The sequence below is a fragment of the Coccinella septempunctata genome, chromosome 5 (assembly GCF_907165205.1).
Source record: "Coccinella septempunctata chromosome 5, icCocSept1.1, whole genome shotgun sequence".
NCBI classification, from domain to species: Eukaryota; Metazoa; Arthropoda; class Insecta; order Coleoptera; family Coccinellidae; genus Coccinella; species Coccinella septempunctata.
Genome location: NC_058193.1, coordinates 30,909,718 through 30,931,183, shown reverse-complemented (window position 1 = coordinate 30,931,183; position 21,466 = coordinate 30,909,718). Strand labels below are relative to the sequence as shown.

Here is a 21,466-nt window from a genome sequence, read left to right as displayed (position 1 = left end):
TTTTTTGGGAAACAGTTGAAATGGTTATCTCAAAATTTGAAGTTTCAAAGATATTCCATAAAAAATACATCTTTCGAACTCACCATCAGATGATAGGGTTGCTGCGGAGACGGACTCTTAGCCCCACCGTGCCTTATGGGGCTGTTGCCAGAATGTTTGAAGTATTCGTTGATTTTCTTTTCCGAATTGGCGTTTCGCACACCTTTACCGACTGGTCCACCGCCAGAATCCTCGACTTTTCTTTTTCTCTTTCTTTCGCTCGGCGTCCTTGGCAACTTCTCCGGAGTATTCGGGTCCACCTCTTTATCACTGTGAGACGAACCTGGAAAAAAAGAGAGATAGAACATAGAACATTTTCCGACCAGATACTTTCACTATAAACAGTATTGAACAAAGCAGGCGCTTTGAAATTCAATACATAATTACCACAGTAAAAATACACCCAGTGATAATTGTACATTTCAATTTTTTTTGTTTTCGGCTTTCACTTACTCGTATTCTCGAGGATTTCGGACATGTCCGATAAGAGACAACGTAATGTATGGTAGCGATTAGGATCTGGTGATATTGTATACGCTTATCAAAACCGTGGTTGCATACGTACCTATTCTTTGGTGAAAGATATTCATTACAACGGAAAATATGGTCGGGCCCGACAAGATATGAATTCAAAAAGAACGGGCATGTTGGAGAGAACTAGTTTAACGGGTTTTATGAGACGGAATGTCATTATTTCAACTGTAAATTCGCCTTATTGATGATATTACTGTAACTAGAATTCTTCATTAACTGAAGTTTTTCCATTTAACGATCGATTACGCTAAACATTCGTCGATAAAGACGGAAATTGGAAGTTTTTGAATTTGCTCCACGATTTTTTTAATTTTTTTTGCATAGCAACTACTGAATCTATCGAAGATGATTCCCGATATAAGCCCTAGGGTCCTGTTGCATCAAACTACTTAGCAATTTTTCGTTTACCACGAAAAACATTGAAAATTCAAAAAAAGTTAGTAAAACTTGAGTAAAAGCACTCGGCAAAAATAATAGCATACTTTTAGGTCAAAATATGAACTATTCAAATCAATTTTCAGACAAATTTGACGAAATATAAAGTGCCACGCGAAAATTTTCAAAATACTTTAGTACATGAATCTCAATATTGCAGAAGATTTGAGAATAGTCATACTGCTATTGGAGAAAAACATCGCAAAAGGAGGAGGAGGAATAAATTTAAATTGCCTGAATTATTTCATTGAATTCAATCAGCTTCCTTCATTTTTGAATTAGTTGATGTTTGTTGAATATCGTATCAAAGGAATAAGAATTTGATATTTTATACGTATACGAAACTTCATATACCCTTTAACAATGGTCATAAAAAATAAAGATGACGTCATATTTCTAATAAAACTTTCTCACATCGAAAAATATTAACAGACAACAAAAAAACCCTCTTGAATTCACTTAAATTCCAAGTATGAGCTAGAAAAGGAAAAGAAGTAAAAAATGAAGAAGTAGAATTAAACGGTTTGTAGATGTAATTTCAGGAAGAACAAATGGAATAAAAAACCCTTATTCTTAAAAAAAAATCCTCCAATATTACGTGCGTTAAAAAACATCAAATTAATATGAAATTGATTTTCCTTGTTTGAACGTAAACTTAGCTACTATAACGTTTTTCGAGAATAGCCATTCGAATAGTGCAAAAATCTGCTAAGATTTTTTTTAAACTGTTCATTCGAAATTTCAAAACCTACTTGACGAAGAACGTTAAATAGGTTTTCTGTTGACAAACTCAAAATCAGTTTTTCTTGATCCACCTTCACGTCCTCTGCTAATACCAAGATTTGTATCAAGTTATACAGGGTCTTTATAAAGGGTTATTGACTGCGATGGCCTATCAAACGTTTATGGTGAACTAATCATAATTTTGTGGTGTAGTCACTATTTTGTGGTGAAAATTTGCATGTAGCGAATTTCGTATAAACTTTCTCTCTTCTCAGTTATATACTACTTTCCTATTTCAAATGGCACACCCAGTATATCTTTGCATCGTTAGATAGCTGATTTGATTACAATTTCAGCTGTTTACCACACCTTATTGGGTGAAAACTCAACGGTTTATGTATTAGGATTCTCATGAAAAAAAAAATGAGAAGTTTTAATATTTTTGTTGAGGAGGTTTTTTTCAGAGATATCTTCACCATTTTCAATTTTGCCGTTATTAAATATTATAACGCACGGTGTTTATGGGAAGATCATCGAAGAGAAGATGTTCCCTAAATAAACCTTATACGTAAAACGAAAATTTTCAGCGTTATCAAAGAAAAACATTGCAAAATTATTTTACCGGGACATCGAATTTCAGTTTTTTTCTATAGTCACAGTATCAAGTAGTTCGAAATTGCTTTCAGTCTTTCTTTTATAACTCTGAAAGGGTTGTAATTTGAAATTCTTGAGTTTTGAAGAATTCGTTTGACCCAATTTGATGATCTTCTCCTGAACACGCTGTACATTCAAGTCCAAACAGCGTTATAATGCTCCATACTAGAAAAATTGAAAATGGTAAAAAAAATTTTGGAAAAATCCTCCTCAGCACAGTGTAACCTCCCGTTTTCACATTTTTTTTCATAAGAATCCCAATAACTCATAAACCGTTGAGCTTTCACCCAAGGCATACCTTGGGTGACCAGACATATTCAATATTTGAAATTTAAGAAAGTAGTGGGCTGTTTCCGGTAAAACCTCAAGTTTGAAGGGGGCTGAAAACATTTTTCGTTGTTGAAAACATCGACATGAAAATTTTCCATACAGTTCTCCATAAACGTCTAATAAAATATTCATTTCTTGTCGCCATTTTTTTGATCGATACCCATTCAAAGGGGCTGTATAACATGATAATTTTCAAATTAACGTGAATAATTGAAATTTACAGGGACCTTCCTTCCGAAGGTTAATTTTTATCAAAAATTTCGAGAGGCCATATTTCCCCAAACCGTAACCATAAATTTCGCGAATTTGAGCGATAGATAATCATTTCGGACTGCACGTCACCGAACGATTTTCAAGGAAAGATTCATATCTCGTCAAGCCGATACCGAATATCGAAATTACCAACCGAAAAACGAACCGAACAACTTTTCCAACATAGATAAGTTCGAATTCGGATAAAGAACCCAAAGCGAAAACACCTCTCGCCGTACGAATTCATCCTTATGGCCCCTCAATCTTGACGATTTCGAGACCCCCATTATGTAGTTAACAAAATAATAAGTCGGCGACGTTGCCGGATCCACGTTTTTCGTACGCGACATTCGACAATCTCGCATCTCATCCCAGCACTTCGGCCATCGAAATTCGTCGAAGTGTGCAACATTTTATCTCCGTCCTTGACACCAACAACGAAAAACAATGCAGAAATCGATCGATGAGATCACACAACCACGACAATCGTCGCCTATATACCCCCCCAATCCGGCAACGTCGATTGTCTTAGGTCAGCCATTACAACAATTTACAATACGAACGTGGACGTTACGAAACTCTGAATGGAGTTGAGGTAAGCGTCGCCCAAACTCAAAATAAGGAGAAATTCGTCGTCGTCGAATTTCTAACCTCAAACAAAATCTCACCTGTACTCATATTGGAGTCCTGGCTATGAACGGGTTGGGTTGTGTTGACAATAGACTGTGGTGCCATCTGTATCTGTGATCCAGCTGACATCTGTAACAAGAAAAATAAAACGTATTAGAACACGGAGTTTCGAAAAGGAAGGGAAATTAGACTGGGTGTAGATAGAGAGGATCGTACGTACGTAACGTACTCGAAAAACGAAACTAAGGAGCTTTATCGAAGGAAAAAGAGATATCTTTCACCTTAGAGCGGCCCGACGTTTTCGGAACGGACAGTAGGTACACGTCGGAGTTTTAGCGCTCGCAGAGCAGAAAGAAATCTTTAGAAATGCGAATTCGCACACGGGCGAACTTGGATCGGAACGCGACCGCACTCGATATCATAACACGGCAACGTTATAAATATTGTGAATGCGAAAATTGAACACAGAATTAGGAGACAACAACGACTCGACCTGATCGAAAATAAAATAGTCGATATAATGGTCGGAGGAAACGTACATTACACTCCTGCCTAGAGCATGATGACGGGTACGAAACTGCGTGATGTTGAGGGGACCGGGGGGGAAAGATTTATTTGTGTGTGCACGTCACCAGAATGGATGAATGGGAACGACTATATTTTGGTGAGGATCTAGGAACATCGAGCTGCTGCTGCTGCTGCAGCTGATCATTTTCTCGTATGGGTACTTCGTGGAATGCAGAGACGACAATGCGGCAGAAGCTGCCTGCAGTGCAACATGGTTCTTCGAGCTTCCAAAACTTATATAAACAAAATGATTGGGCGAGATGCCAACTAAATAAACTGAAAATGTGCATCTAAAGCACGCATAAAAGTAGATTCCAATAATCGAATCTCAGAAGAATGCACAGTTTAAATGATCATTTATCCCAGGATAATATTTGACCATAGTATTCCTAAACATTGTGGTTTGAAAATTTATTGGATTTATTTCCCAATTTTTGAGGTATTTCACTACTGAGCGAGCCAAATGAAACTGGAGCTCGCTGAACCATTTGGTTAGATTCTTCCATTATTCTATATTATTATTTTCTCATATATTGGAATCCAAAAGATCAAGAAAAGAAACTACAATACTGCGGCAGTAGCTGGCGTGAAGATAAATATATACCTTTTTATGGAGCTTGAAAGCTTACAAAAAAAATTATTAGGTTAAGTTTGTGGGTTTGTAGGAAGTAATAGATTTTAAAAATTATCTCACCAGCAGAAATCTACGTTATCCCTATGTGACATAATACGTCCAGTTGCAGGAAAGTCCATTAAGATTTGATGTCCCATCAAAATTTAAAACTGTCATTTTTGAAGGGGAAAATGGAGGATTAAGATTTTAATGAAGTATTAAATTTTAATGAACTTTCCTGCAACTGGACGTTTGTCTGTATTTGACTATGATCAATGTCATTTTTCAATGTGAAAAAATGTATTTATAACAAATGTTATGATTATGTCATGATTTGAGTAAATTACTAAACCCGAAAGAGGTTTTAGAAAAGTTGACTTGGAATCTTTACCATTTTGCTGATCCTTCAAAAAATGTAATGTCTTGAATAGTTCCTAAGAACTAAGACCTGAAAAAAACCAATCTAATCGGCAGACAGTGATCACGTGAATGCCATCTGCCAATGAGATTTTTCCTTTCGTAGGTCTGCATAATATGAATGGTTTTCTGAATATTGCTGCTAGGTCTCGTTCGTCCTAGGTACCTAATAATGTTGTTGGTCGTCAATAAATAAATTCCAGACGTAACAGTAATAAAAAAAAGGTGGGGTAGTGTTCCAGAACATACGGAGCTGAGTATCTATGGTGAACAGATATCAGCACGGGGTTCTAAAGATGTTTTACCTGCGTGCATCAAGATCTTTTGTACGTTCAACGAAAAGATCTCAAATAGTCACAGGAGTGAGGTATTTATCCCCAAATTTCCAAGAATTACTCAAACAGCTATTCAAGAGGGACCATTACAGTCATCCAAATATGTAAATCCTTTCAAAAGTTTCGAGTAATTTGTAGATTGGATGCCCATTCAGAAATTTTTTCTCATCCTAAGAAATCGAATGATCAAAAATCGACTCATGAAGTTTGAGGTTCTATGTGTTGTCAATAATGGTTTCTTCCAGCATGCAAGTGAATACAAGAAAGATAAAAAATTGGAAGAATAATTTTTACAGGTGGATCACAATATTATCCAACAAATGTAGGTATTTGTCTTATTTTGAATCAGGCTTAAAAATCTTCAGTGTTGGTGGTTAAATTAATCAAGAATTCCCTTCTTAACGTCACTAACAGAAAGAAGTTGAGCATAGATAGATATGCAAATAAGCCAGTAGAATCTGAATATAAAAGTTCTCGTAGTAGGTTCAATATTATTATGCGTAAATCAAAAAAAAAAAAGATTTGAAAACTATTCGAAATCGTCAAAATCTCATTTTTTGCTAATTACTCAAAAACGAAGGATTGTAGAGTACTATGGTTCTCACCATCCTCTAGAAACGAGCTCAGAAACGGTTTTGCTCCAGCTCTTCTAGTTTCTGATATCCCCTTACTGAACATCGAATTTGGGACATCCTGTACATGAAGTTTTGGAAATTTTTCAGTTCGAGACGAATCAAGAAGATGATTAAAAAAACTAAACAACAAAAACCATGGTTCACTTCACACCGATTTTAATGATCGCTCGTTAAGAGTAGAACATTAATAAAATAACATCATGTTATGAACAAGAATAAATCAAGACCACCGACAATATATTTTTGATTTTGTGAAAGAACTGAAACCAAGGTCTCAATTTTACCAAAATTCAATTGAAAACAAAATTTATGTTTGTACACGCAAAAAAATTTCGATTAGCTCAAATTCCAAGCCAGGAATTTCTAAATTACGAGAAATGTAAAATCAATTGTATAGGTCGACTATCGTTAAGCCAAAACGGCACAAATTTGTTGGGAAAAAGGCAAAATATCGAACTACATATTACATTGGCTAGCATAAAATAATCAAGTAGCAACTTTTTTTAGACAAATCCTCAAGAAGAAATATTCAAACAACTTTTGCTATCGCAATAAACTCGTCAAATTTTTTTCAATAATCGCTACTACAGGCTTGCTATGATTCGTTTTTTAAGACATTCCATGGAAATTTCAAACTTAAATTAACTCCAGATTGAAGCGAGATAAGATTCCTTTTCCGCTAATAATACCATAATAATCATTATTCTCATTTCTAATAACAATCATTAAATGTCAATAGCATAAAAATATTGACGAATGGTGCGCATTTAAATTGACAAATTACATGCACGTTAGACAGGCGACCGTCAATTTCAGAATTAATCGATTGACATTTTAACGACGACACGATCCAACAGATTCACTTTCCTTGAAAGGAAAATTTTTTCAAATATATAATCCAAAGTATCAAAAATAGTCAATAATAAACATTTCCCATGTTTACCCAATTTATTGCCATTTAAGAAAGATTGGTGATATCGAAACAATTCAGTGAATAACATCTACACTCGTGACTCTTATAAATCTACTGAATAAATTCCAAGAAACTTGGCAACACTGCCACCTCGTCTAATTACCTGTGAAACTTTTTGGGACCGGTCGACATGAAAACAACAAATGGCGAGCCACAACTACCAGGTGGAGTGCATTTGTACCGACACAGGCACATAACAACCCTCACAAAACACTGAGAAAGTTGTAATTCGAAACCGTTCGCTATTACTACACAGACAAACACTTCACTAGTCGAAGAAATCCGAAAAGAAGCACCAAGATGAAATCACGCTGTTGCCATCGGAATCGTCAGACGAAAAATTTACGACCAAATACAACGTTGACGATCTACCTGACACGACCTGGGGTCGTTCCGTCTTGTTCTGTGATCGTTCATGAATATTTATAGAGTCGACCATCGAACCGCACACATGTATCACTTTAAAAAGGGTGCACACAACCCGAAACGATACACCGTACCGTACTACCCTTACAGAGGGAAGGGGGGAAAGGAATCAATAAAAACCTCCCAACAAAAACGAAATAATGAATTATTAACTCACCGTCTTGATAACAAGAGTGGAATAAAGCAGAGGCCGCATCAAAACTTACTTCCCCCAGATGGGTGTGGGCAATGCACAGAGAACGAACGGATTCTTACAGAATGAGCTTAATATCTCGTGTCTCAAGGATTGAGATTCTACCTGAAAGCCCAAAACTCCGTGTATAATTGATTCCTGAAACGTTACACACCGGTCGGTAATACGTCATCAATCTGACTGAACGAAAATTTCGAAAACGCACACTATCCATCCGATAGGTATTCTTCTTCTTTACCGACACTATCCAGATTTCGTTCTCGATGAAGACGTTGAAAGGCTCGGCGGCAGCATATACGAAATCGCCGATTTGAATATAGATGTGATAGCGAACAAAGCTGTCGAACTATAACGATTGCTTCCACTTTTGTTCGAGGTTTGCGTAAGATTTGCGTTTCGACATAATTTTCTCTATATACGCGAACGAAATTGTTTAATTACCTCATCGATTATTTCAATAATACCGATGTCAACTTATCCATCGATGTCTATCGACAACTTCGATACTCATCCCTGATCACCGTAATCGAACATAGAAAATAACACCTCTTTCTACAACAATCAGAGATTGTCCTTTTTCACTCGACGATTCAAAATCTGACCATGACTAGAAGAACCAGATCTTTCTAAGAACATAGATCGGAATAAACTTCCACTAAAATAATCAGATTTGAATTGCCAATAGCCAGGGAATCGGAAGGTCACGCAAAAATTCCGTTTTGAGCTAAAATCTCGCTATACAGAATTAAATGAACACGTTGTTCAGCGCTAAATACAATCGTAGTGATTGGAGATGTTTTCACGATTCGATTTTTATCAAGGTCGAAATGTCTAGGTTTAGTAAACGAGGATTTATATACATATCGTTTTCGTATTGAAGCGATCAGTACGTAAATATACTGAGTGACGTAGAAAAGAGAAGCCCAGTATTTGTCACAACGATTTTTAGTTTACTTTTGTCTCAGGTTTAGGTTACAAATCGATCAATATTTGGGAAAAATCGAACAGTATAAAAAAATAGAAAAATTCAAATGTGTTGTACCTCAAAGATGCAGTCTTATGCACCCAGAAATTGGTCACTGAAATATGCCGCAGGCGCCACGAAAAATTCTTGCCCGAACAGAACAGAATAAAAAGATCTTCCATTCAAGGTCCTAGTTCAGCCACTCTCTGCACCAAGCCACGATCACTTTAGTGCGAGGTAGGATAAACTAAGGACGGTAAAAATTCAAAGCTTTAGATCCGGCGATAAGCAGTTGTAATAATTGGCCTGCCAAGCTCTGCAACCCAATGATCCTTGTGGACGTGAAGCGTTCCCGAAAGCCTCCGAATTACAGTGGGGTCGTTGTTCTGAGACGTCCTGTATCTCTAGCTCTTCGTTTAGGCCCATGCAATCCACCTTCGTATTTACAATAGGGAATACTCTTTCTGGCGAAAATGATGTATTTTTTATGAAATATTATCTTTGAAAGGTCACATTTTGAAATAACCATTTCCAAATAATAAAAATGGGTATTTTTAATTTAAAGCGTTTCGTTTCTATTGCACAAGTTGGCAACATCGACTGAAATAAAGGACAATAAATACACTATCTTGATGAGATAGATAAAGATGGCTGTCTATGAAGTCTGCGACGAACGAGGAAGGTCGTAAAATTTTATGGGATTTTTATTGCTGTTGAGGCTCGCCAGTGAGTACGCGCCTTATGATGGCTGTAAATCAACAACTGTTATTCTATAAACTAGCCATTGTCCTTTTCATTTTCTAGTAGGCGCTGTTGCCGAATCGTAAACTAGAAACGAAGCGATTTAAATTTTAAAACCTCATATTTGAAGAATGATTTTGAATAGTTTCCGCGGTGCATTTGGAAAATTCATGAATGAAACTCATAATTATTCAGTTTAAACTTGCACATGGTGTGATAATCCAAATTGAGAATTCCCCATTCTGTGCCTATTTCTCTGAAGGACAAATTCTCGTCACCAAAGTCTGGGCATAATTAACAAATTGAATCAGTTCCTCACCACAACCTATTGTAGGACTATTGAAAACGAATCGTAGCTATAGTTATCACGTAGGTACTCACTTTATTGTGAGAACAGAAATCATAAGAACCACCCTATAGATATAGTTGAAGAACTGATCGTTCAATATCCTGACTCAAACAAATGAAATTCAAGGAATTCCTTCCAATAAATACTGAGTTTTCTGCTTTCCATGGCACTTACGAGTAGAACAAAAACTTAATGTACCTAATGCAGTACTAATACTGGACAGAGAAAAATAAATAAGACCTTGATCGAGAAATAGAGACAGAAACAAAAGAACAAAGAGCATTCGAAAAGTCATATGACAAGAAAAGGAGGAGTACCTATACATGAACCTATATTTTGTGAAACTAATTATCTTAATTTTTTCACATGTGTCTTAGCTTACCACAAGAGTACCGAATTCAGCAATAAACTTTAATATAAACTGCACGCCCATATGTGATTTATGAATATTCCAATTTCTGCATTTTTGCCGCATCCTCAGTAAACAACCTGTATAATATCTATTTTGCCCATTCTTGTCAGAATGAGGCAATTGACTGAAATTTTCAGACCAATTTCATCCCTGATAAAACCGTATGCTCAGCAGAAAAGTTGCATCCTATTTGTCCAAACTCTGGTCGGAAGTGGTGAGGTAAAGAACGTTTTTTCATGCTACTCTTTCGGGAATCCACACGTCTCAACACGTTCATCGTCGCAAAATGGATAAACACCAAAAACTAAACGGTCCCGTATCTAACAAACCTCCTTACGTCATCCGGTGTGCTATTTTCGTTACAATTTCGTTCGTAACAGTCGAACAGAAGAATCGACGACAATGGAAATTTCCCAATGTCCGCTCGGTTACATCTATCTCCTTTACCAAATCGGATTTTTTCCGCGCCACAGAAACGTGGACGCAGGCAATTTCAAGGGCGTGTGCCTCTATATTCCCGCTAATATAAATAAATCGAAATACGCCTTGGATATAATACGACGGAATCGAAATGTTCGATTTTTTTTTCGGAAAACATCACCCGCGACCCGTCTCAGACGAAGGTCATCTCCGGACGTCCGTCATTGAACGATTCCTATACGACGAGAGGAGAATTATTATTTTTGTATGTTTGTTTGACTTTCGATACGATCGTGCTAGGAAGTTGAATGAAGATAAAAACGCGAAAACAATTATCTACATAAATATCCTTCGCGGACACATGACAATAAACATTTTCGTTTCGGCGTTTACGATATACAAGATGGCGTTGCAGGTCAAGTTCATATCAAAGAAAAAAACAATTTCACACTGTCAATCTTGAGGCCCAGCTTATTTCATTAATTTCAAACTCTTACAAACACTATTTATATTATATCTCACCCTGTTGAACATCTCAGCACTTGCTACTAAAGATTAAAGTCTATAATCACTGCTTGCTCTATGCAAATCGAATTGAAGAGCACTGATAAGGTGTTTCTCGAGACGTCAACTCAACTGCTGACATAAAATTACATTTTCTGCTGATTCTTCATTTCTTGCAGATCGAAATATGTTCTTAAAATTGGAATAGGCCAGTAGTAGATACACCTATTCGATAGATACCCCTTACCGGGCCAAAAATAATACAACAAAATTCATAAACACCGAGGCCAAAAATGTTAATCTACGCTGAATCAGTCGAATCGATGTAAGACAGCGCGCTCTGTGATCGGTGAAAACTTACTTACGTCAAACTGAAGTTAACCTATATACGTCGTAATCTGACACCCATTGTCAAAATCTTATGACAAATTTGGACTGACGTCATACTAGGGGAGAAAATATACCGTGATTCCAGTTTTCTATTATACTACACTTCCATATCATCATCGAGGAAAAATAATATTTTCACTAAACGACATTTTCGTCTTTTGGACTAACATCTTAGGAAAAAAAGATAGGGACTTGGTTTGGTATTGTCGTTAATGCACAAAATCAGCGCAGACTTTTTTTAAATACTTATTTCAGTGAATACCGATTGAATGGACAAATCCGAAAACGTTGGACAACTTTGTATACTCGAAAAAAATCTTACAATAGAAACGAAATTTTTTAAAATTAAATTTATGTCTTTTGGTTGCCAGAGTCATTCAACAATCCCTGAAATTGAGTAGATTTTCAGGTATACGGGGTGAGCCTTTGACTCGCACAAATATTTTAACATTAGATTCTTGAGGTCAAAAGAAACACTTTTTTCGTTTACCATTTATTCCGAATCGGCTCGAAGATACAGGCTGTTGAATAATCATAAAAAATTTTAATTTTAGTTTTATCTCATAAACGGTTTTATCGAATGAAATGAATTTCGGAATATAGTTTTTCGTTTATCTGATGAATCTTTTTCGAACACAAGATATCACCCACGTCTTTCAGTTTTCTGATTATGACCATAAAAGTACCAAAGATTCAAAGAACCCAACTAAGTTGGCCGATATAAATATAATGAATATTTGTTGTTGTTTTGTAAAATAAAAGTATTATTCGTATTTCCACGTATAATGCGCCTTCAAAGACTCACCCTGTATAAAAAAAAATTCTTGTTTCAAAATATAGTTTTTTGACATAATTGGGGATATTTTCGTGTTTTGTTCCTAACACTATTCGTTTCGCCATAGAACAACTACTAAGTGTTACAATTATTGAAACTTTCGACTTCACATAGAGATGATGCGAAGCTTTATTGGTACTACCACAGAACACTGAACACTTTAGTAGAGGTATTCTGTGACTCGACCATATGTGACATAAATGTATGAACAAAACAGGAAAATCTCCCAAATAAGGTCAAAGCATTACCTGAAAACACAATATAAATTTCCTCTGATCACTTGGATTCGATAACCAAGGATTGTTGAATGATGAAGACATCTGAGAGACAAAAATAGAATAAAAAATAAAATAATTTTCTTTGTAAGAGGTTTTCCGAGTATGTATTTATAAGGTTGGCAAGCGTTTCTGAATTCGTCCAATGGATTGTTACTCAGTCTATATTGTGCAAATTTTCTGGGGAGTATCACCAAGAAAATAAAAAAATTGTAAGGCGATGAATTCCCTCAACAATGAGTTAATTCATTGTCGATCGCTAAAATCACGAGTCATCGACAGTCCCACCCATACGACATCGATTCTGGGTAAATACCCAGAATTTTTGTTGTTCTCGTCATTTCCCCTGGATACTGCACCACATATCGTGATACCGATTCTCAAACAAACTTTGACTGTATACCCACCGTATGACAAATCCATTTGAGCTCACGGCAGACCGGCCAGCCGCTAGAAATAACTCGCTCCTACTTCGGTAGGTTGCACGTTTGATTCTCGTTCTTTTCCTCTTTTTTTTTTCACGGGCAGACTAATCAATGTTAAATGCCCGTATGTGTCCGTCTTATGTGTGCCCTCGCTGCCTACTTGATCTCTTCGCAGGGCACATACTGCGAGAGATCTATATTTTTAGAACGGCTAATAAACCCCTCCTCGTACACGGTCGAATATACTTCTTATATATATCTCTCTGTTCTTTCTTCTCTGTGTTCGAAGTCGTGCCACCATTAAAACCAGGTACACACACAAGACGTGTATAATAGAATGCTTAATAATGTAGGTTATCGACCCATAGGTACGCCATTACGCTCTCGCACACTTCGCCTCTCTTCCTCTCGCCATTTTTCGTCGAGGAAGAAATTGCGCCACCCCGACGGCCACGTCGTGCGTCACGTATTCGAACGCATCCGCAGACGAACTCTATGATCCTAATCACAGAACGACCCCGAGCGTCATCTTGACAGCCGAGAGGGCGAACCACAGATCGCGTCAATTCCTAAATCAGGGATGTCCAACGACGCCCGAACGTTCGCAAGTCGATTTCGGACAGGAATCGGGCGATTTACGGCCAATAAAAATCAATACGTCCTGCCGTGAGAGTGGATTAACCGCGGTTCGCGTAGAACTCTCTTCGTTTTCAAGGTTCGTCGGGTGGTACGTTCCGAAAGCGTCGCAGCAGCACACAATGGCTGCGTTGCGAAAGAATCCATAACTACGAATTCGAACATTTGAGCCGTACGGATAATAGAAATCGCGGGGCAGGTTGTTGACCCCTAGTTACTTGCACTAGTCGGTCGTTCGGATTGCCTCTGCAACGTAGATTTTTCGTCCGAATGGTCGATAGCGAGCGCGGATAGCGTAAGTCACGATCGCCGTTCTAAAACGGCGTATTATATTCGCTTTGAAGACGATACCCACGAGCAGTAAAAAGCTCTAACGAAGAAGAAAGGCATTCGGTACGAAATTTCTCGAGATTACTCTCAACATTCGAGAAAATGGAAGAAGTCGTGCGTTGTATTGTTCAGACCAGTATGAACTGGGCCAATAGAGAAGTATCCAGTTGGAAAAAATGCACCTATTGAATACCAAATTCTTCATTTTACATTGTGATGAAGTAGAATTGTTTCTGTACAGGTTGTTCCCATAATAGTAGTTCGACACCATCTAATTTAAATTGAACGTGACATCGATAGAATCGATTTGGCCTAAGGGTGCTTCTTGTTTGGAATTTTGTGAGAAAAGACTCCAATACACAATACAAACGTATTTTATACAGATTCCACAACATTATCAAATTGACAGTAAAAACAGATCAATGTATCACTTGCGGAATTTTTGAGAAAATTAAGACCCTGTAGTCTTCTGTCAAATGGGCGTCAATAAGGAGTAGTCTACATACATATTTAAAAAAAAACCCAAAGATATCGAAAATGAGATAACTGATCCACTGTCGAAGTGTAGCATATCTGGTTTAGTCGGATGTTTAGGACTTTGGGCCGGGCTGTATGAATTTTGGCGCCTCGGTCATATCGAAACTTATTTCGCGAAAACGTCGGTCCAGGTCCCTGCCTCTTTCTCCCGTCTCCACCACCGCCACCACCCCTCGTCGCTCGGCAAAACCGAATCGATCTGTTATCTCGAAAATTGTCCGCGTACCAAATGCGCCCAACGCTGTTTCGGTGCATTTTAGCAACCGTACCGGGAGCCATTGCCGGCTTTACCCGTTCTTCCCCGAATCTTCAGAAAAAAATTATACATTTTATCATAAAAAATTAAAATATCCCATATTTGATCAGATGGATCTTTTATTATCAATCTATACGAAAATTCAGTCGTATTTAGTGAGACAAAACGCCAACTGAAAAAAATTCTACAGACTTTCAACAAATTGTTTACAAGGACCAACCTATTCTCAATTTTTCTTTTTTCCATTGTGATCTTCCCAATAAGGGCCACGTTAATGTCATTTCTGAACTCGACCCTTCAAATATTTCGCATTACAAGGATTTCTATTTTTACAAGAAATGACATTCGTTACAACAACATACACATATTTATCGTGAAAAAAAGATCTAAATAAGGCAGATATAGGCTGTTCCAATTCAAGTGCTACTGTGGAGGTTTTGTTTGGCACACCTGTTTTAGTCAGAGAACGGGTCCAGGCCCTAGATCGATGTATAGAGGGGTTGATTGGCCCCTAAATCCCAACACAACCCAGGGAAGGTAAATATTTCATCTCGAATTATTGTCGTATACGCGATACAAAGGGGACGAATATATGTAAGTGATAATTTTTTATGGAGATTCATACGGTTCATTTTATAAAGCCGCAACACAATTCCGATTATTTGACAGGGCAGTACAACTAAATTCATGAGTAGATCATTTACCCATCCACGAATTAGATTATAGCTGATTATCTGGATTCAAAATGGACCTGTCGTGGTCCACAATGCTTAAATATTGAACGTTGAAAAACGCACGTGATATTGGATTGAAAAACGGTGAAATAACCTTCACAAGGTGACACTCACGTGATGTTTAGGGACTACATTGCATCCGAATATATGGAGTTGGATCTTACCTGAAAAAAAAAAGTTATATTAATAATGGAATGAAAGATAATAAGAGTAGAAAAAGATCGATCATTTTGCACCGCTGGTTTACTACAGGACAATTGAAATACCGGTTTTTATAGATGTATCATGAAAAATTTCGATAAATGAAACGCGCCATACAATATTATGTTTTGAATATAGCTGTATGTATATCAATAATAAATAAATTTCAACACCTAAGAAAACTTCAAGAAAAGAGAGAGATTATGAAAAAAATAGAAAATTACTAAAGAAAAACAACAGAAAACTGACAGAAATGAAATTGAACAGACGTACTATGGGAACAAAAAGATGATCAAACAAAATTTTCGTGGTTTTTCTTCATAATTGCCACCCATAGCATTTGTTTCGCAAGAAACTTTTACCTTATTCATGTTATACTATTGAAAAACTAATTTTTGATGGCCAATTCCATGCATATCCCAAAAAGCTCATGATATAAACAAACAGAGCAAAATTGATATTAAGATGCAAAGAAAGTATTAAACGTGTTTGTCAGCATCGAACAAAGAATTTACTGAACAGGCAACCATGTATGTAGAAGGTCGACAGTTCTCGAAGGTATTGAAGCCAAGACCTCAACGAATGTCGGGACAATACCAGAGAATATTGATCAACTCAGGGATTACTCACCCCCGGGTAAAAAGGGCGAAACTTCGTCGAGAAATCTAGAACCCATAGCAGAAGCGACTCGAAACCAACAGACTGAATACAGTATGTAGTTGACTGATCGAAGAATCTCGAATTATTATTAGTGGAATAAAAGTTTAATTTTCTATACTTCCAACAAATCGCAAGTTTACTGAAATCTTGCATGCATGAACTGGCAACGTCGCAAATCTGATAGAGTTCCAGCTGTCTATCCAACATCCATAGAATCAAACGAGGATGGAATCCCAGTGTACAAAACCAACCAATCAAGATAATGTAGCTCAAATGTGGTACTTAAATGAATATTCTTTGAATGTAATTGAATTTTAAATTGAATTATAGGAAATTTAAAATCTTAGCCTTAGTCGGTTATCATGAGAATTTCGGAACAGTCACAGACAGGTAGCTTAACCTTGAATATGGTTTTCTGAATTAGAACAAAGAAGTGTGCTCCCACTTATACCAACCAAAGTCCAAGCGAAGAGTATTAGGGAAAGAATTATGATCATTGATTGTATTAACCAGATTAAAACTGTATGAACAGGAAAATTGAGCAGCTGCGTTCATTACAGTATGAAAAATATACCAAAATAACGTATTCCATATTAATTAGTATCGTTGACATTTCGAAACAATTGCCATTTGACAATCGACGAGGTCGATACCAAAAGTGCAAAGTATGTCACAAACACACCATACAACGTGATTTATACTTTCTAATTCGAAGTAGATTTTTATTCGCGTGTTTACTGGGTTATGGGAGAAGTTTTAAAACGTAATCGACTAATTGATTCGGATCGACCACAATTTAGGTTATCGAACTGTGCGAGATTGCCTCGTCGTATCGGTACTAAATTGCGGGTTATTACATCGATCCCGATAATTCGGATAAGCTGGATAACGTTCAATTTATCACCGAACGTTTTTAAAATCGAAATTAATCGAATAACAACAGGACGAAATTGAATCATACCTAGTCGGTTAAAGCACCCAAGAAATAAAACGACATCGTAAAGGACGGAAACTATCATCGGGAACGTGAATTCCAACCTCAAACGTCAAACACAAAAACATAAACAAACCGCCGCCGCAGGGATGTACAACATCGTCGCGTACTTGATGAAAATTGAGTAATCCGTCGTGAACTACATACCGCTATCTGAAGACGACGTGCATCCGGTGCTTGAAAATTCTAAGGATGAATTGAAGGAAGGTAAAATATAAGTTAGAGAGGGAGGTCGAAGCCCGATCTCTGTTCGGAAGGAACAGAAAAGTTATCAACGCTCGAAACAGAGGTAAAAATACGGACGAATCCGTTCAAGTTATAGATGACGCAAAAACGTAAGAATTAATCTCGACGGTACGTTCCGGTCCCTTGTCTGGCGCGCCGTAAAATCAATGGGGAACGGAGAGTAGGTCAGGCAGCTGGCTCAGACATAACCATCCACTAGAACGACCACGTGGTGGAGAACGTCGCCGTGGCCGGGAAGTTCGTTTCTGGACGTACCTGGTGGTTGAAGCGGTAATAGACGAAGAGAGCCTGAAAAAGCCCTTCCATCTCGCGATCGGCACCCGCACATGTCTACATCACCGCACAGAGCACTGCATTGCACCGAGACAGACCTTGCAATGCCATTCATCGAGGCCATCGGTCTACGGCAACATCGCCTTCGGGTCCGATCAGCTGGCGCCGATCGACGTTGCCGGACCGCGCATGGTCACACCACACTTCCGATCCCGATTATATGCACAGGAGATTCCAAGCCAGCTCGATCGCTCTACGCGTTCATTCTCGATCGTTTAGCTGGCGCGGCGCGTCGTACCTCTATGTTCCGCGTATCGTTGCGATTTCCGCAACGTCCAACTTTTACCTTTATGCAAAGACACCGAAACGTATTGGGCGCATCGAATCGCGACTAGTGGTGCGTTCCGGACCGAGAAGAGATCATCGACACGCGACCTTTCTTCGACGAGGTGGATGGGCAGACTGGTTCTTGGCAACGGAAGGACAGGAAACAAAGAGGATGAGCCGGATCGAGTCAATTTTAGCTAATGGTCTGATTGCGGCCTCTCTTCGCGGAACCCGACAGCCTGCTGGCGTTATTGTGTGCATTCTCTCTCTGCGTTTTAGAATTGCGTTAGCGCGAGTTACTCCGATTCGTCGTCGGTTCGGGTACATTCTGTGGATATTTATGTATGTGCGAACTGTGTTTCGGAGAACGAACACAGGTGAAATTGAAAATAAATAATGGATGAAAGTGCGGCCTAAAGACAGTGGGATTAGTGTTATTTTCAGGAGAATTGTCACTGGAGGAATATGCGTTCAATTTCGATAGAACAACCACTCTGTTGCCCCCTAACTCAAAAAGTATTTGAGAATATTACGAGATAATGATAAAACGTCTAGTAAATTTTGACGAATTGACATTTGATCTTGGATCAACAAAAATTCTTCCCTTCGAACCATCAAAGAGGCAAATGATACAGAATATCCTCACAACTTCAATATTTACGATGATTTAGAAAAGTGTAATTATTGATCCAGAATATTCTCAAATTTCGAAACTAGCACCAGAATGAACGTTGTAACTGACACCAAACACGTTTAACTGTTGAATTCGTTAAACAGATACATTCTGTCAATAGCGATAGTATTTTTAATTCTACTGAAAAAACCTGACCTACGATAACGGTGCATTTTCACAATTTGAATAACGATAAAACGAAATACCTATTTTCTCCAACCGTCTATTCTCGTATGTGAAACGACAAAAGGATACGACGCGATTGAATCATCGAAATAATAAATCTGTTCAAAGAAAAACATTGAATTAACGAGCCAAATTTTACTGAATGAGCAGTACCGCTATCGCTACTCGTTATCAGAAACGTTAAAAGTTAAACCTGACAGCCATCACATGAACTTGTTAGCTATCCTTCCTTTCTTTATTTCAAGTCGTAAAATTCGAAACGACGGATCCAGAGAATTTCGTAATCGAAATAAATCCGGGAGTAACACGACAAAATTTTAAATTGTCAATAATGAAAAACCAAAGAGAATACTAATCATGTGTTACATCAACTATGTATTTATTTAACCACCTACCAAAAGCATAGACTTCTTCGGAAGCGCCACTCTGTAACATCTCGGCGTTTCACTAAGGCCCATCGCACACCGCGAAAAAAAGCAGGAAAGAAAAGGTATTTTCCCTTACATAATCTGAGGAAACGAGATCCAATATGGCGGTCGCGACGACAGATTGTTGTGTTGTTAATACACCGAGAGGGAACCGAATCGAAGGAAACAATCGCGAAACGTCGACCGAGTCGAAAGTCAAAGTACAGTCCCGTCGATAACACGAAAATACATATTATACGTACACACACCGGCTGCCGTGCCGAACCCACACAAACGACTACTTAGATATTTCGAGCGGATTGCGGTAAATCCGAACTATGTGTACAATACAGGCGATAAATATAGCAACGTCGCAGGCAGAAAAAATTAATCGACGGTTCTTTAAATAGATAAAGTAATAGGGCGACGTGGAATGCGAGGGTCCGCTGACGGGAGTGTACTATCCGAGGTGAGCTGTGTTGGTTTTCTCTTGGACACACTTGTCATACGTCTGAATATTTATGATGCAGACAGGTAATGGATTCGAAATGTCTCGAAACCATCGAAAGGAAGAATAAGACACGTTCATAGAAAACTTTTCAATACGTTATGATGCATCTGTGCAGTATGAATGAAAGAATCGCATATTGTTCAACACGTACTAAAGAATAATAACTGATTTTGACACGAGTATGATCGTGAGGACAATCCTCACGAGATAATTCATCATTTCTCCTTCTCATCATTACTTTTCAATAATAATATTGTCAAATCCAATTTGTCCTCATTTTCTTATATTCTCTGTGGTCTGTGGAGTTTAACAAGACCATCTTTAGAAAACCTTACTGCTAGATTATGAGCACTTTAACAAGAACAGTTTTTCATTATAGCTGTAGGGACAAGTGATAAAACGTATCTTTGAAATTCAAGATTAGATTTTTTCCAATCGGTATTTAATCTATCTTGGTTCCTTAAAGATCATAGAATTTAATCCGTCACAAAGGTGCACAACTACATGTGATCTTGCACTTCTATGATATTTATGATCACAAAATTATGAATAGTCAATAGTGTCAGTAATAGTAATTTTTCATCTATCTGAATCATATTAACTAAACATTCTCTCAAAAAAATGTAAGGAATGTACAAAAACATGAACTGAACCAACACTTATATGGCTCTCAGTCGTCCTGTCTTAAGTCATCAGCTGATCCGAAATGCCAAATTCGATTATTTGATGCCTATCCTTGGGAATACGAATCTTTAAGGTGCATGATTCAATTGACGATTAGAGTGCTATTAATAATGGTCAAGAATTGAAAAAAATAGGCGAAAAGTTGTTGAAATTGTGTATTCTCTTGGCTTGATGGAACCAAAAGCAAAACAAACTCAATTGTTTGAATTGTTCACCATCTACTATACGCTTTTCTGTATGAACTGAAAATTAATCGGATACACATGACGTACGTCCAGCCAGGTACCAGAAACTGGATCGAAAATTCTCGACCGAGTCCGTCAAATTCAACCTTCAACTGACATAAATTTCGTTTCGGGTTCTGTGGTCATTGACATAACAATGAATAGGCTTGCGTCATTTCAGAACGTCCATTTCAAGTGTCGACGTGAAGATTCGGCACAGAATATAGATATAGCGACGAGCACAGAAGAGAGGACACGGTGTTACAATTTATACGATCGGATCGATTACGTTACGTTTTCGTGGCAGAGCGAGCAGAGTGGCGTGTAGAGTAGACGGGGAATTAGCGCGGTGCCCTGTTGCCGGATCGCAGGCGTTAACCCGGAGGAGACGGGGCTTTATCGAGTTTATCAAGTAATTTCGTCCGTCGAACAGGGACCGACATCGGATAAACGATGCTCGGTGACACACGGCACGTTTGCACACACACAAAAGTGAAGGCTCACTTGGGTGGTGTG

General features: G+C 37.9%; 1 protein-coding gene across 15 annotated transcripts in view; it reads right to left on the bottom strand.

Annotated features, from left to right (window-relative positions):
* Positions 1 to 21,466, bottom strand: part of LOC123312948 (serine/threonine-protein kinase tousled-like 2) — a 98,184-nt gene that overhangs the window by 15,893 nt on the left and 60,825 nt on the right. For 6 of the 15 annotated variants that reach the window (XM_044897547.1, XM_044897548.1, XM_044897555.1 and 3 more), the window contains 2 exons: positions 3,636 to 3,726; positions 84 to 322 (listed from right to left, as the gene is read on the bottom strand). In XM_044897547.1, coding sequence (XP_044753482.1) covers positions 84 to 322; positions 3,636 to 3,726 — 330 coding nt within the window. Of the gene's footprint in view, positions 1 to 83; positions 323 to 3,635; positions 3,727 to 7,720; positions 7,775 to 11,164; positions 11,192 to 15,678; positions 15,729 to 17,920; positions 18,758 to 19,519; positions 19,976 to 21,466 lie in introns of those variants that run through there. The other 9 variants (XM_044897551.1, XM_044897544.1, XM_044897545.1 and 6 more) reach the window with 7 other exon arrangements.